This window comes from Triturus cristatus, chromosome 8 (genome assembly GCF_964204655.1).
Source record: "Triturus cristatus chromosome 8, aTriCri1.1, whole genome shotgun sequence".
Classification (NCBI taxonomy): domain Eukaryota; kingdom Metazoa; phylum Chordata; class Amphibia; order Caudata; family Salamandridae; genus Triturus; species Triturus cristatus.
The window spans coordinates 184,933-200,559 of NC_140591.1; the positions used below are offsets into that span (position 1 = coordinate 184,933).

The 15,627-nt window shown below is 50.8% G+C and overlaps 1 protein-coding gene across 2 annotated transcripts in view; it reads right to left on the minus strand.

Moving 5' to 3' along the window:
* Positions 1-15,627, minus strand: part of LOC146799810 (uncharacterized) — a 146,179-nt gene that overhangs the window by 59,574 nt on the left and 70,978 nt on the right. For both annotated transcript variants that reach the window (XM_085620679.1, XM_085620680.1), the window contains exon 3: positions 1,617-1,727. In XM_085620679.1, the coding sequence (XP_085476805.1) occupies positions 1,617-1,727 (111 nt within the window). The remainder of the gene's footprint in view (positions 1-1,616; positions 1,728-15,627) is intronic.

The window sequence follows — 15,627 nt, forward strand, 5'->3', positions numbered from 1 at the left end:
AGCGGCTAGGACGGGGTGAGCATGCGAGGGCTTATAATGGGAGAGCAAGAAGTATTCCTGTGGGCAGGTGGGTTTAAATGACAGTTGTCTGCATACCCTCTGTTTGGTTTGACGATTCAACTTACGGCCTAATTATGACTACGGTTGCAGTGGCGGTCCGTGGACCGCTAGACTGGCGGTCCACCTGCCATATTAAAAGTTTGGCGGTTGGACTGCCACTGGACCTCCACAACTGTGGGGGATGCCTTATCCCGCGGCAGTGGTGCAGCAGTTTGAGGCAGCAATATGCACCGCCGAGCATATTACGAGTTGCCTCACTGTGACCCTAACCATGGCGGTGAGTCGGCTATGGAGAGAGTGATGGTATGGCAACTCTCTGTGCATAGGTGTGCATACAGGTGGGCACTGTTGTGCCCCCCCTGTATTTCTGCACCTACAGTTCCTGCACAGGAAGAAATGCATGACATGGTGCCTTTCTTCCTGTGCAGGAACGTGTTTTGGTGGTTATATGGTGCTACCTTTCTATTGCTCTCTCCTTTGAGCCTTAGAAAGTCACTACTCTGCGACCGCCGCAGCACACACCGCCCGCAAGGGTTAAACTCGTTGTCTGGCGGGCGGTCTGGCTTCGAGTTTGGTGGTCTTCCTGCGGGTCACTGGTGTGGCGGGCCGCAGGTAGACCGCCAAAGTCGTAATCAAGCCCGGATGTGATGTCCTTTTCTTTGGCAGCTGTACATGCACCACCTTCCAAGCCTGAAATCTCTTATTTTCTTGGTGATGGAGTCTCGCTGCTTTAGACAAATGGCCCATGCTCCCCCAGTATTCTCCCACCTTTAAATATAGCACAAAACAAACAGGCTATACAAAGGGGTGGTGGGGAGGGGTGAAGAGATGGCAGGATATTTCAAACACACTGTACAGGAGAACACAAAAACCAGACATCTAGCAGACTGACAGAAGGATGTACAAATAGCATATGTTACACACATTACAAATAATACACAGATACAAATGTTTACATTGTAATGGAAGATTCTGGAGGAAGGTTGGAGTGGTCCTACTGTACATCTAGTCTTCCTAAAAGACACATCTTTCACAAAAGCAGTAAGAAGAACAAATGTTGACTAATGGAACTGTCCTTTCCATACTGTGAATGTACTGTGAACATTTGCATGCAACCTCTGTAAATTGCATCTATAAATGCAACAGTTCACTGAAAGAGTGCAAGAACTACTGCTGGAACAAACTAGGATTTCAAAGTTTCTGGTTGTCATATCACAGAGGTTTTAATTTGAGTAACTCTCCCACAAGGAAAGGTAAGTTGTGCTGATTTTTGGAGGAGTACGTCAACTACAATTTGTCTGCATTGTTCATCACCAAACATAAATAAAATGTTTAATATGAAGGTTGTTGTGCGTTTGTGTTTTCATTCAATGTCTCCAAATTCAAGAATTCTTACATGAGGCGTCTTGCTACTCAAATGTTAGAATACTGATCAGACTGGCTTTTGTCCAAATCAATTCCTGATAAAATTGATCATAAAATTGTGCCTCTTTGTTGTGTGGTTGTGCATGTGCCTTTCTGCAGGTCCATAAAGTCACGGTTCAATCCTTACTTACCTGGGGATGGATGAAGCCTGTATTTGCTCTCTGGGTCCTGGCTGTATGGGGGGCACAGATCTGGCTTTTCTTTAGATTGTAATGAACAGACAGTAGCAGCAATAAGAGGACCTGTTAATGAAAGAAAACAGAAAATTAGAGCTGTAGAGTTGCTACTTTTCTCCACAACTCTGAGTATGGCAGGAAGGAGTATGCCGCATTCAACATGTTCCTCGGATACCACCTGCAAGCCCACAAAACTCTACCTATCCAGCCTCCACTGCCACATCCGCCAACACCCTCAAATTCAGCACCCCACACACCAGCACAATCCCCCACAATCTCAATTCTTCCCAAATTCAGCAACCCCTCACTCCACAGTGCTACAGCAAAGTTGCAATGGATCTACAGTAATAATACAGCCAACCCGGACTTAACTTGATCATTACAAATGATATTGAGGTAGCAAGGAATGAAAATAGTTCAGTTCATGCATATACACCGAGCTATAGTAAAATACAACAAAATAGGACAGAAGCCAAGAAGGTTCATACTAGCCCACATGGATTTTAAAAGGCCAACCAATGTTGTCTCTCTTTTCTACTCACAAATTTGCATTCTTGTTTATTCTTTTTCTTTACTGCATGACCCGATTTATCTTCTCAGGCGTTTCAGCTCGCTCTGCTCCAACATGTGGTACTGTGGTCTACCATATTCATGACCATCATGCTTAAGAAAGAGCTTAAACATCTCAAATTCAATTCAGATCCAGCCAAATAAATCTGCTTAAGATGCAAACACCTCAGAAACTTCCATCCTTCTACCAACAAACCATGACATGTATTCTCTGAGAGTCCTGCTTTGACAACGCAACGGTTCTCCTGGGATACATCATTATTTGCTGTCAAAGAACTAATCAAATGGAAAGGAAAGAAGCTCTAATATTTCAGGGCATGTTCAAACACAAAACATGCATTGGTAAATCCATTAGGTTTCGCCTATGTGATTAATTTAAAAAAAAAAAAAAAACTGTTGTAAGCAGTAGTTTGGTGAATAGTTGTGCAATAAAAGTTATTGAAAGTCTGTTAAGTGTTATGACCTGTTTGTTAAGAAAGGCAATATATATTAATTTGTTACTACCTTTATTATAAAGTGGGGAAATTAGGTAAGTGGGGTAGTACTATGATAAAAATACCTGTAACTGATATGTAGGTTTGAAATTGGTGCAAACATTTATTGCAGACTTAACTAGGATCATTAGCGATATATATTTGGCAAGTTAAACAAAGGCTTTATATATTTCTGAAAGAAATATGTCTCTGGAGCCAGAGAGTGTTGTTTTAAGAGGCTAAACACTCATAGAAAGGAAGACGTAACGGAAAGGGACAGAAGCTGGAAGGAAGAAAGAAGGGGAAGGAGGTTGTAAAGAATTGAGAAAGTGAGGGACCATGGGAGTTAGGGAGAAGAGAAGGGGCAGTAGAAAGAATAAAAGCAAAGCAGGCAAGGTATAAAAAGAGGGTTGGAAGGAAGAGAGGGAGGTAGTAAGAAAGAAAGGGAGAAACACAGAAAATAGAGAGAAAAGGGAGGAAGAGAAAGATAGGGAGGGCGAGAGAGAAAGAAAGGGGGAAGGGCATGGTACTAGAGAAACACAAGGTGGGAGAAAGAAAGAGACAGAAAAGAAGAAAGAAAAGTATTAAGAGAGAAAGAAAAGTAGAAAAGAAAAGTGACAGAAGGATAAAGAAAGACAGAGGAAGGATGAAAAAGAAAGGGAATATGCTGTATGGAAGACCTAAGAATTAAAGATGTGAATTAAAAATAGCAAAGCATTAATGTGTATGTCAATGAAATGTTAACAATAGCTGTTAGTACACCGCGTAGGAGCACATACAATGTAAACAAAACCAGGCAGCATCTAACGGGAATTCTACTCACCACAGCAGGACACTAAATGTAAATAAGACAACAGAGGCAAAAGGGATGCGAGGTATTGTCTGCAGCTTCAGAGAATGCTATGGTTTCAACGAATATTTAACATTTACACTGGAAGGTAAGTATTTGCAGTGTTTTATTTCTAAAGTATTTACAGAGCACGTAAGCGGTGCAAATATATCCGTTCGTATTGAAGCATCTTTATAAATGTACCCCATCTCTGCAATGTGTTCCTGGGAGAGAAAAAACATTTGTCGGGGGTAGGTCGAGGTTATTTTATATAAGAAGCAGACTGAAGAATACAAACCGGGAGAACCTGGCTGGCGACCTACAGGGAGACGCATTATAGGATCTGTAGTCTTTATTTGCATCAAGAGAATTCATTGTACAGAACTATTCAGTTTACAAAGGTGTGTAAAAGAAAGTCTGTGACTACGGATGGGCCTCACCACTGGCTCGTGATGCAGCAACAGGCGACCATGGAGAGTTAGTTATCAATAGTGCAGAAGGCCCAGTTACACTGGGGCACAGGGGTGTGAGGAGATCACTGCACCTCAATTAGTGGCTGTGTTTTTACTGTAAAACCAGGGAATGTGGTCCAAATTGAATTGCTTCCGACAGGGCCAACTGCACTCCTACTATGCCACTGGATGTAGGCCACACAATATCTTGGCCGAAAGTACTCTCTGCCCGTTAAACCATATTGTCTACCTTGATAGTAGCCACCTTACTGCAAGTCCATTTACTCGTGAATCTACATTTCCACGTTTACCACCCCTGCTCACCGGCCCAGTCCCTGCTTCTGAAAGCAGCCAGGCCGGGGAGAGCTTCCCCGGTCCCCGGTGGACCCCTGTCTCCAGCGCCCGGACCCTCTGCTGGCTTGCAGGACGGGGGGCTCCCGCACCCCAGGGCCTGCCGGACAGAGCACGAGCCCCGGGCCCGGTCCCAGCTTCAGAACCCTAGCCAGGCCAGGGAGAGCCTCCCTGGGCCCCATAGCGGTAGGGCTCCCGCCTGATCCAAGGGCTCGGTGGGCTCTGCTTCCCGGGGGGGCTCGGGGACAGCGGCTGGGCCTCAGGCACGGGGAGGACCGACGGAGCTCTCGGGCCCGGGCGCCCCGGAGGGACGACTGCCCGGGACCCGTGGAGCCAGACCCTGGGCACTATGCCACGCCGCGGGCCGGAGGAGGGAAGCCCCGGACGCCTGGGAGGATGTTGCCCAGGCGTAGCCCATCTGGTCCCCGGCAAAGAACCGCCAGCCCCGGAGGGGTCTTCCGGCACACCCTGCCCCTACTAATCCGGAGGAAGGCTACCCCCCTTTCTTGTAACCAACGCGCTCCGAGTGACGGAGGGGACCCTAGGTGCGGACGCACCCGGCCTCCTGGAGCCCTGGCTGGGATCCGGGAGGCGAATGGACCCTCATCGGGACTTCCAGGCCGGCCCGGCCATCTGGTCGCCCCATTGGAAAGCATTGCGCGCGACCAGATGGCCGAGGGGAAAGGAGCGACCAGATGGCCGGCAACTGAAAGGACTCCCGTCTGCCCGCCCCGAGCCGGGCCATAGTGGTAGGGCTCCCGCCTGATCCAAGGGCTTGGTGGGCTCTGCTTCCCGGGGGGCTCGGGGACAGCGGCTGGGCCTCAGGCACGGGGAAGACCAACAGAGCTCTCGGGCCCGGGCGCCCCGGGGGAGGACTGCCCGGGACCCGTGGAGCCCGTCCCTAGGCACTTTGCCACGCCGCGGGCCGGAGGAGGGAGCCCCGGACGCCTGGGAGGATGTTGCCCGGGCATAGCCCATCTGGTCCCCGGCAAAGAACCACCAGCCCCGGAGGGGTGTTCCGGCATGCCCTGCCCCTACTAATCCGGAGGAAGGCTACCCACCTTTCTTGTAATCCTCGCGCTACGAGTGACGGAGGGGATCCTAAGCGCGGATGCGCCCGACCTCCTGGAGCCCTGACTGGGATCCGGGAGTCAAATGAGCCCTCATCGGGACTTCCAGGCTGGCCCGGCCATCTGGTGCCCCATTTTAAAGCATTGCGCGCGACCAGATGGCCGAGGGGAGAGGTGCAACCAGATGGCCGGGACTGAAAGGACTCCCATCTGTCCAACCCCGGCCTTCGCACTAGGGTTCCCGCCTGCCCACGCAGGGCTCCGTGGCTGCAGGGCTCCGGGGCTGCAGGGCTCCGTGGCTGCAGGGCTCCGTGGCTGCAGGGCTCCGGGGCTGCAGGGCTCCGGGGCTGCAGGGCTCCGGGGCTGCAGGGCTCCGGGGCTGCAGGGCTCCGGGGCTGCAGGGCTCCGGGCCTGCAGGGCTCCGGGCCTGCAGGGCTCCGGGCCTGAAGGGCTCCAGGCCTGAAGGGCTCCAGGGCTTCAGGGCTTTGGGGCTGCAGGCCTCGGGGGGGGGGGGGGGGGGGGGCTCGTAGACACCACGCTAGGCCTCAGGCATGGGAGGCCTGGCGGAGCTCCCGGGGCCCAGACGCCCGGGGGACCCATGGAGCCCGTCCGGGGTACTTTGCCTCGCCACGGGCTGGAGGAGGGAGCACCAGACGACCCGGGGAAGTGTCGTCCGGGCTTGGCCCATCTGGTCCCCGCCTGAGAACCGCCATCCCTAGGAGGGGTGTCCCGGCATACCCTGCCCCTACTAATCCGGAGGAAGGCTACCCACCTTTCTTGTAACCCTCGCGCTCCGAGTGACGGAGGGGAGCCTAGGCGCGGATGCGCCCGACCTCCTGGAGCCCTGACTGGGATCCGGGAGTCAAATGAGCCCTCATCGGGACTTCCAGGCTGGCCCGGCCATCTGGTCGCCCCATTGGAAAGCATTGCGTGCGACCAGATGGCCGAGGGAAAGGTGCGACCAGATGGCCGGGACCGAAAAGACTCCCAGCTGCCCACACCGAGCCATAGCGGTAGGGCTCCCGCCTGCCCTTGCAGGGCTCCGGGGCTCTGCACCAGGGTCACTTGGCAGGCCGCAGGACGTGGGATCCCAGGCCCTGACCAAAAATCAGGAGGCCCGGGGCCGGTCCCTGCTTCTCAACGCAGCCAGGCCGGGGAGATCGGGGAGCCTGCCCAAGCACGAGGGACCCCAGTCCCGGGCACACGGTCCCTCAGGTTGTGCGCTCGTTTTCCACAATCTTTTTCAAAATTCCGCGAAGAGGCATTCCGCAAATTCCGCCCAGCCCTAGTATTGGCCCGATGGAGCTGGCACATAAACGTGGCTTGACTCAGACCCGATTGGACTTCAGTTATCTCTCCTCAGGCGTGAGCACAGCAATTTGACAGTCACTGTTAGCGTTAGATCAGTATTACTTTCATGCGCTGAGCACGAAGCCGCTTCTCGTGAATACGAGCCTTGAACCGCAACATGCTTTCCAAGCATCAAAATCATGTCACTATCGGTGATACGCATGATGCGCTCACACAAAGCGGGAGCCACAAGATGTTGAAGCTGCTTCTCATTAATATGAGGCTTTAAACACAACATGCGTTCCAAGTGTGAATATTATGTCACTATCCGGGATACATGTGATGCACACAGGCTAAACGGGAGGCACAAGATCGTCTTTAAGCAAGCGTTTACGCTATGTGTCCCTGAAAAGCGAGGATTGGAGAACGATAAGTTTCAAGCCTACTGGAACAGCCAAAACATTTTTAAAAATCTACACAAAAGCAGATGAATACAGTATCTGGGCAACAGGATACTGAAAAGAGCAAACACACATGGAAGAACAGGATAATAGTATGCTACTGCTAACAGAAATGGTGGAAAAGTAAGTTGTATGCACAGGAACTAATGAAAAGCAAGTGGGATGTAAGCCCCTTTTAAGATATATGTTAACAATAGACTTCACAAGCGAAACCTAAAAATTGCAACATCCACTTCTTGGTTTGATCTCTTTTCTTCTCAGTACAAAATGAAACAATCACTGACCTGCCTACTCGGCTTTGTGAGGCAATGCCCTGATGCCTCCGCTGACTCACGGCTATGCTGCTTGTTCTCGCGCATCTCAGAATTGCTATACATTGGGGTCGGAGGTCCACACGCACGGCAAGTGCCAGGCTCGAAGATGCTGCACGGTGTCAGACGATTCTATCAGAATTTTGGGAACTAACGACGGTTACTGGTTGACCGCGCGATATTTGGGGCCCCGTTGTTACGTACCTCCTCTCTCTGAATGCCTCTCCCTCTGCGACCTCTGCCAGGCTCCCTGCTGGCACCCCGCCAGCGGCGGCCGCCAGTGCTGGTCCATAGGAATCCTCCCACCTCCCCTTGCTCGCTGCTGTCGTCTCGTGCCCCTCAAGCCTTTATTCCACCCAGTTTGATGCCCCTTGCTGCCCTCTCATGCTGCGCATCTAGCCACCTTACCTTTCATTCCACGATGTGCCGCTTTTGTACCATTGCCTCCATGCTGTTTATGATTGATGCGATGTTTCTATTTTCTACTGTCATGTGCCGCAGTACTATCTGATCACCTTGTAACCTGATGTGCACGATTTTCAATAAAGGTCTTTAGAGAAAAAAGAAAAAAAAAGAAACAAGCACAGTGCAGATTCTAGGACATCTACGCTAGGGAGAAGCTGGAGAAGACTCCCATTCAAAGAATCAGATTGGGAGAGCAGTGGAGACCACATTGACAAGAATCTCTCAGCTCTCGGCCCTGAGAATTTTATACATTAAAGCGGCAACTGCCCCATTTTCCTAAGCCCATTCATCACCACCTTCATTGCAAAAGGTGGGAAAATCAGATGCCCATCTTGGGTTTCTGGTATTGACTAAATTATGCTTTGAGCAACTTGCCAGGGACAGACCGCTTCCTTCCACTTCTCACCACCTACATTCCTAGAACCTCACGTCATGTCCTGGGTGGTTATCGTTTTTTTTCTTTTTTGCTCTATACATATTAATGGGGATGGTGTTTTTCCAGTGCATATAAAAAAAATTGATTTCATTTCTTTTCTTCCCTTACTCATTACCATGGTCAATTTATTCTTACATTCTTTACTTCTCCTAATTCCCTTCTTTGTGCTGTTTCATTACATTTGCTCTATGAAGTAAATTCTTATTGTTTCTCTCACCTTCCTGCCTGTTTAATTCACAAGTACTCAAATCCCACTTTCTAAAGTCCAGTCCCACCCCTGTCAAGGAAGTGCATGAATGAACATTAGTTTGCACCCTGCTAGGATTTTAGTTCAGGAAGAAAGAAATAGAAAATTTAATTTTCACTTGCCCCCAAGCTTCAACTACACACAAAATAGTCTTTAGTAGAAGCATTTGGAAGGAAGCGGCCACATTGGAGAATATTAATGAAAGACTAACGCTAACAGTGACTGTCAAATTGCTTACTGATAACTGAAGTCCAATCGGGTCTGAGTCAAACCACGTTTATGTGCCAGCTCCATCGGGCCAATACCGAACTACAGGTGCTAAAGTCCTAGACACCATACCACACGGTGTAAGTGCAATTGAAAGTTTTTCTACCCATTGATTATAGTTATAAATCATGTCCATTAATCATTTGCTCTTCTAACCCTTCTGCGACCCTTGACCTTCTGGTAGGTCGTCCCCCCCCGCTGCAGCTCCGCCTGCACCCCCGCTGTCGCTGCTGCCGGAGTGTTCGAGGCCCTCCACCACCCGCAGGCTTCCACCTGCGCCTCATCCCTGGTGGCCAGTGGTGGTATTAGGCTTGTTCGTTCTCGCTTGCTGCCTGTTGCTTTGTGCCTGTATCTGTCTGTGCCCCCTGCCCCCCGCTCGCCGCTTTGCTCTGTGCCCCCTTTATTTTCTGTATCCCTCGCCGTCCTCTTTACACTTGTGCTGACTTTGGGCCTCTGTGACCCTTGATTTTTGTGACTGTAACTGTTCTGTGCCCCCTGCCCCCCGCTCTGCTCTGTGCCCCTTTTATTTTCTGTACCCCTCGCCGTCCTTCGTACCCTCACGCTGCATTTTGTGCCTCTGTGACCCTGATTTGTAGCCTTATTCCCTCTTCTGTGCCCCGCGTCGGTCTCCGGTCCCCCCTCCCCTGCGGCCCAGCCCCCTCCGCGCCTATTCGTCATACCCGTCCCTCGCCTCCCGCCTCCCAGCTGCTCCTCCCTCCCCACCTTCCCATATAAGCGCCTAAGGCAAGCCCGTCTGCGCCTGGCCCGCGCCCAGCGACAGAACTCCTGCCCCCCGCACAAGCCAGGAAGACCGCCTCCGCTACGACGCTAAGACCCTCATTGCACCACAAAGGAAGCCAACCAGCTAAAGATGCATCCTGATCAACACCCGCTCCGCACACAAACACGCCGTCGAACTCTGGGACCTACTCGACACCACATCACCGGACGTCGCCTTCCTGACCGAGACCTGGATGAACGAAGCCTCCTCGCCAGACATCGCCATAGCCATCCCAGACAGGTACAAGATCACCCGCAGAGACCGCTCAAACAGGGCCGGAGGAGGAATCGCCATCATCCACAAAAACACCATCAAGATCTCAACAAATACCAACGACACCCTCAGCACAGCCGAACACATGCACTTCCAGATCCACACGGACCCAAAGACCACCCTAAGAGGCACCCTTGTCTACAGACCGCCAGGACCCCGGCCTCAATTCTGTAACTCCATCGCCGACCTCATCAGCACGCACGCGCTGACCTCCACCGACTACATCCTCCTCGGAGACCTGAACTATCACCTGGAGAACAACAACGACAGCAACTCTTCCACCCTTATCGACCATCTCGCCAACCTCGGACTGAAACAGCTCGTCACGATGCCAACCCACATCGCCGGCCACACGCTTGATGCCATCTTCTCCTCAAGCCCCCACGACACCTTCAGCCATGCCTCCGAACTTACCTGGACAGACCACCACTGCATCCACTTCTCCTTCCGAAAACCACCCACACACCACCGCACCCTACAGACCCGCCGCCGCCGCTGGGGCAAAATCACTGAAGAACAACTACAGACAAGCCTCGCACTCAACCCTCCGACAAACCCCACCAACCCGGATGAAGGTGCACTCGCCCTCGAACGCTGGATGAACGACTGCGCCAACACCGTCGCTCCGCTGAAAAACCCCACCAACAGAGACACCAGCAGAAGACTCAGCTGGTTCACCCCAGAGCTCCTCGACTCAAAACGCACCTGCCGGAAACTGGAAAACATATGGCACAGCGACAAGATGCCAGACAGCCGCATTGCCCACAAAAACGACATCCGCAACCACCACCACCTCATCAGGACCTCCAAAAGAAACTCCTTCGCAGACTGCCTTGACAACAACGCACACAACAGCAAGGAGCTCTTCATCAACTATCCAACCCCAGCTCCAGCGCCAACGACATCCCACCATCGCAAGCCCTGTGCAACTCCCTCGCCACCTTCTTTCACTGGAAAATCACCGACATCCATGACAGCTTCAGACCCCGGACAACCCCTGCCGACCACACCGCACCGAACCCACCGCACCGCCCACGACACCCTGACAACCTGGGCCGACGTGAGCATCGAGGACACAATCAAGACCATGGGAACAATTCACTTTGGTTCCCCATCCGACCCTCTCCCGCACCACATTTTCAACAAAGCCAGCAAGTCCATCGCACCCCACCTGCACAAAATCATCAACCTCTCCTTCGAGACCACCACCTTCCCTGAGAACTGGAAGCACGCAGAGATCAACGCCCTACTGAAGAAACCCAAGGCGGACCCGAGCGACCTCAAGAACTTCCGGCCCATCTCCTTGTTCCGTTCCCAGCAAAGGTCATCGAGAAGATAGTAAACACCCAGCTCACCCGGCACCTTGAAGACAACAACATCCTAGACCCGTCCCAATAAGGATTCCGCAGCAACCACAGCACCGAGACCGCCCTCATTGCCGCCACAGACGACATCAGGATCCTACTAGACAACGACGAGACGGCGGCCCTCATCCTCCTGGACCTCTCTGCCGCCTTCGACACCGTCTGCCACCGCAAACTACGCACGCGCCTCCACGACGCAGGGATCCGTGACAAGGCCCTGGACTGGACCACCTCCTTCCTCTCCGGCAGAACTCAGAGAGTCCGCCTCCCCCGTTCCATTCCAAGGCCTCCGAGATCATCTGCGGCGTCCCTCAAGGATCTTCCCTCAGCCCATGGCACCACTAGCACGCATCGCTCGACAGCACGGCCTCAACATAATCTCCTACGCCGATGACACCCAGCTGATCCTCTTCCTCACCAAGGACCCCCTCACCGCCAAATCCAACCTCCACCAGGTAATGAAGGCCGTCGCCGACTGGATGGAGTACAGCCGCCTCAAACTGAACACAGACAAGATGGAAATCCTCATCCTCGGGCCCAACCCCTCCACATGGGACGACTCTTGGTGGCTCACATCTCTGGGGTCCCCCCCGGCCCCCACCGACCACGCACGCAACCTGGGAGTCATCCTCGACTCGAAACTCTCCATGACCAAACAAGTTAACGCAGTCTCCTCCACCTGTTTCAACACCCTCCGCATGCTCCGCAAGATCTACAGATGGATCCCGACAAACACGAGGAAAACAGTCACCCAGGCCCTAGTCAGCAGCAGACTCGACTACGGAAACGCCCTCTACGCCGGAGCCTCGTCCAAGCTCATCAACAGACTACAGAGAATCCAGAATGCCTCTGCACGTCTGATCCTCGACCCCCCTTCTACGTACCCAACAGGAAACTCCGCTCCGCTGACCACGCCCTGGCCACGGTCCCACGCATCCGGAGAACTACTTCCAGAGGCAGATCCTTCTCCCATCGCGCCGCCAAGACCTGGAACACCCTCCCCCTCTACCTGCGACAAACCGAAGACCTGCTGACCTTCAGGAGACAACTCAAGACCTAGCTCTTCGACCAGTAACAGCTCCTACCCCACCCCCCAGCGCCTTGAAACCCTCCCGGGTATTTAGTGCGCTTTACAAATTATGTGATTGATTGAACCACCAGGTAAAGGGTTACCTATGTGTGAGTACTATCACTTAATCTTACACTGGTGGGCACTTTATCTACTCTTCACTTCCATTTTTACGCACCTTCTTTTCTTTTCTCTTCCTGTGTCCTCAGTCCTTACTTTCGTGCTGGCTTGTGCATCCCCTGTCGATGCACCACCCCCCACCTCTGTTGGCTTTCAGTCACACTGGATTTTCTAGAGTGTGCCCTCTCTGTGTTTTCGTCTACCTGCACCCACCCTTCGTCGTCATGCTGCCTCCTCCAGAACAGCACCATCCCATGTTGTTTGCTGCCTCCCGTCCCCTCTTGCATAGTTTGCTGTTGTGTCCTTTCTTTTCTGTTTTAATGCTTATTAAAAAAAAAAAAAAATGGTATTATAAACATGATGCTACTGAATTCACATGATGCAAACACACAAAATATCGGAGCTGTAATTGCCTGAATTAATTGCACTAGAAGCTGGAGTCTCACTGACCCGTTGGTAAATGCTGGCTGATTTGTGACCGTAACCTGAAAACTCTGTGATCCATAGTAAACGTGAAATGTAGATACACGAATAAATGGACTTGCAGTAAGGTGGCTACTATCAAGGGAGACAATATGGTTTAACGGGCAGAGAGTGCTTTCGGCCAAGATATTGTGTGGCCTACATCCAGTGGCTTAGTAAGAGTGCAGTTGGCCCTGTCGGAAGCAATTCAATTTGGCCAACATTCCCTGCTTTTACAGTAAAAAATATGTTGATTTTTACCAGGGCTTTTTTTTTTTTTAAGCAGTGAGGGGACTGCATTGCAGCCGGGCATGTGTGACAGTTGCACAAGGCACTTTAGGTTTGTATTCTGTGCATCATGCACTATTATAGTGCATCGTCCATCTTGAGGGAAAGAATGAGAGCATCTCAGTATGTTTCCACTAAATGCAGTCACAGTGTTTTGTAAAGGTAATGATGCCAAGTGTCAAGGCTTGTTTCGGCATCATAAGTTCCAAACTTATTCTGACATGGGAGCAGTAGGAATGAAAGTTGAACCTGGTAATCCTAGGGCTCTGTCTACCTTAGTGTGCAGGCTCAGAATGGTCCATGCACCTTTTCTGCCAAAGCTTCACAATCCGCAGCACATACTAGAAAATTATTGTCTTTACTGCCTACAGTTTATATCCAAACACATACATTTTCTGAGTTAATGTATGCATTAAAAGCAGTGCAATTTCTTCAAAAGCAGCTCAGGGACCTCTGTGAATGGCCTAAGAGAACTGAACATGCTCATGATTTAGTCCCCGATCCTTTTGTATGATGGTATTCTGCTCCAATAGGAATGCTTTTATCCATCACTACGTAAACCTAAGAATAGGAGTGTTGGTTGCCGTGTTTTGTGGAAGAACACTGGTTCCGGAGCAAAGTATTTCCACACTGATATTTGTTGCCACAATCCAGTTAACTGAGCTTACAGAAAGAAAAACATGGTCCTGCGATAAATGAGGAACGACCGGATCATATAGGGGCTTCTTGTCCTAGACTGAGACACTGCTCAGAGTTCAGCTGTGAACCTGCTGGGCACTACAGAGCAAGATGCTGTGAACATTGAGCTGAGGTCATAGGATGGGAGCCAGGCTCCCAAAGCGAGAGTGGAAGTAGGTTGTAGGGTGTTCAGGGACCTTTCAGATGCTCACAAGGCCATACTAAGTGGTATAACTTGGCCCAATTGGGTCATATCAGGAGCATCCATCACAGCAAAGTGCCTAGAGGCATGGTCTGCATTTATACTGCTTGATACCAGAAGGAACCAAAGTAGAAAAAGTTCAGTGCAGTATTTTACAGTTTTGGCTAATTAACAAATATTCAATGTGGTGGTGTTTTATCAGTCGTAATGGGTTTTAATTGAAATCCAGAAGCCCTAGGCATAGACAATGATGTCAGCCTGCCTTTTCTTATTCTCTAGAGCCTCAGATACTTTAGGGAATCTTAGCTGCTTGACACAGGGTGGCAAGGATGTGGTTGAAGCTGTGGGGAGGGGAGGGGCCATAACAAATGACCTTTGTCTACAACCTACCTGGATATCACGTGGAAATAAATCACTTGCTATGAGGAAGCACTTCCTAGTGTCACTCTCTTAACATCTCTTCCCACACACAACCATCCAACTCCTTCACATAAATCACCACTCTTGAAGTCTGCCAGATTCCTGTCGTGTGCAGGGCAGAGATTCAAGATGCTTGACCCAGAGTGGCAAACTCGGCACCACTCTTCATACTGTTTACCTCGTCTCTTCATTCTACTGGAATGTATACTTCAAGGAGTGAAACCCGCTGTCTGACTTTCAGAGGGAGCCTGTGCCTTGTACTGGACTCTGTAAGCCATCCTCCAGGAGTCAGAATTGACTACCTGACCACATTTAATGGACTAGGTAACAAATATGTTAAATAAAACTGAAACTTTCATTGTGATTAAGGTGAGCACTCCTAACATGAGCAGCTACAGTCACCACTAGTGTTATGTTATGTTATATAAACTTATAACGCGCGCAGCTACTCCAAAGAGTGTCCCGGCACGAGCCAGAGAGGGAAGAGCATGGAGAGGTTACACAAACAAATGAGTTTTCAGATTTTTCTTGAAAAGGCGAAGGTCTTGGATGCTGCGAAGGGCAAAAGGAAGTGAGTTCTAGGCAGATGATGCTCTAACAGCAAGGAAGCAGCCCCCCCATTCTTGAGAACCGTAATCGAGGGATATGAGCCAAAAGCTGAGAAGACCGGAGATGCCTGGTGGGGGAATAGAACAGAAAGCGCTTGCATAAATAAGGGGGACCACCGGAGTAAAGAGCCTGGTGCGCCAGAGTCAAGGCTTTAAACTTAACTCGTTGATCCACCGGGAGCCAGTGTAGTAAGCGCAAATGCGGACTAATGCTGGATCTCATAGGAATATTAAAGACAAGCTGTGCTGCAGCATTTTGAACAACCTGTAATTTGTTCAGGATATAATTCAGAAGACCAATGTATAAGGCGTTGACATAATCAATCCGAGAAAGAATCAGGGCCCGACTCACCGTTTCCTTGGCTGCTCTGGGAAGAAGTGGGAAAAATTTCCTCAGAGTTTTCAGTATGCCAAAACAATTCCCAACTAAGTTCTTTATTTGGGTGGTAAAAGAGGGGTTCTCCTCAAACCAGACTCCT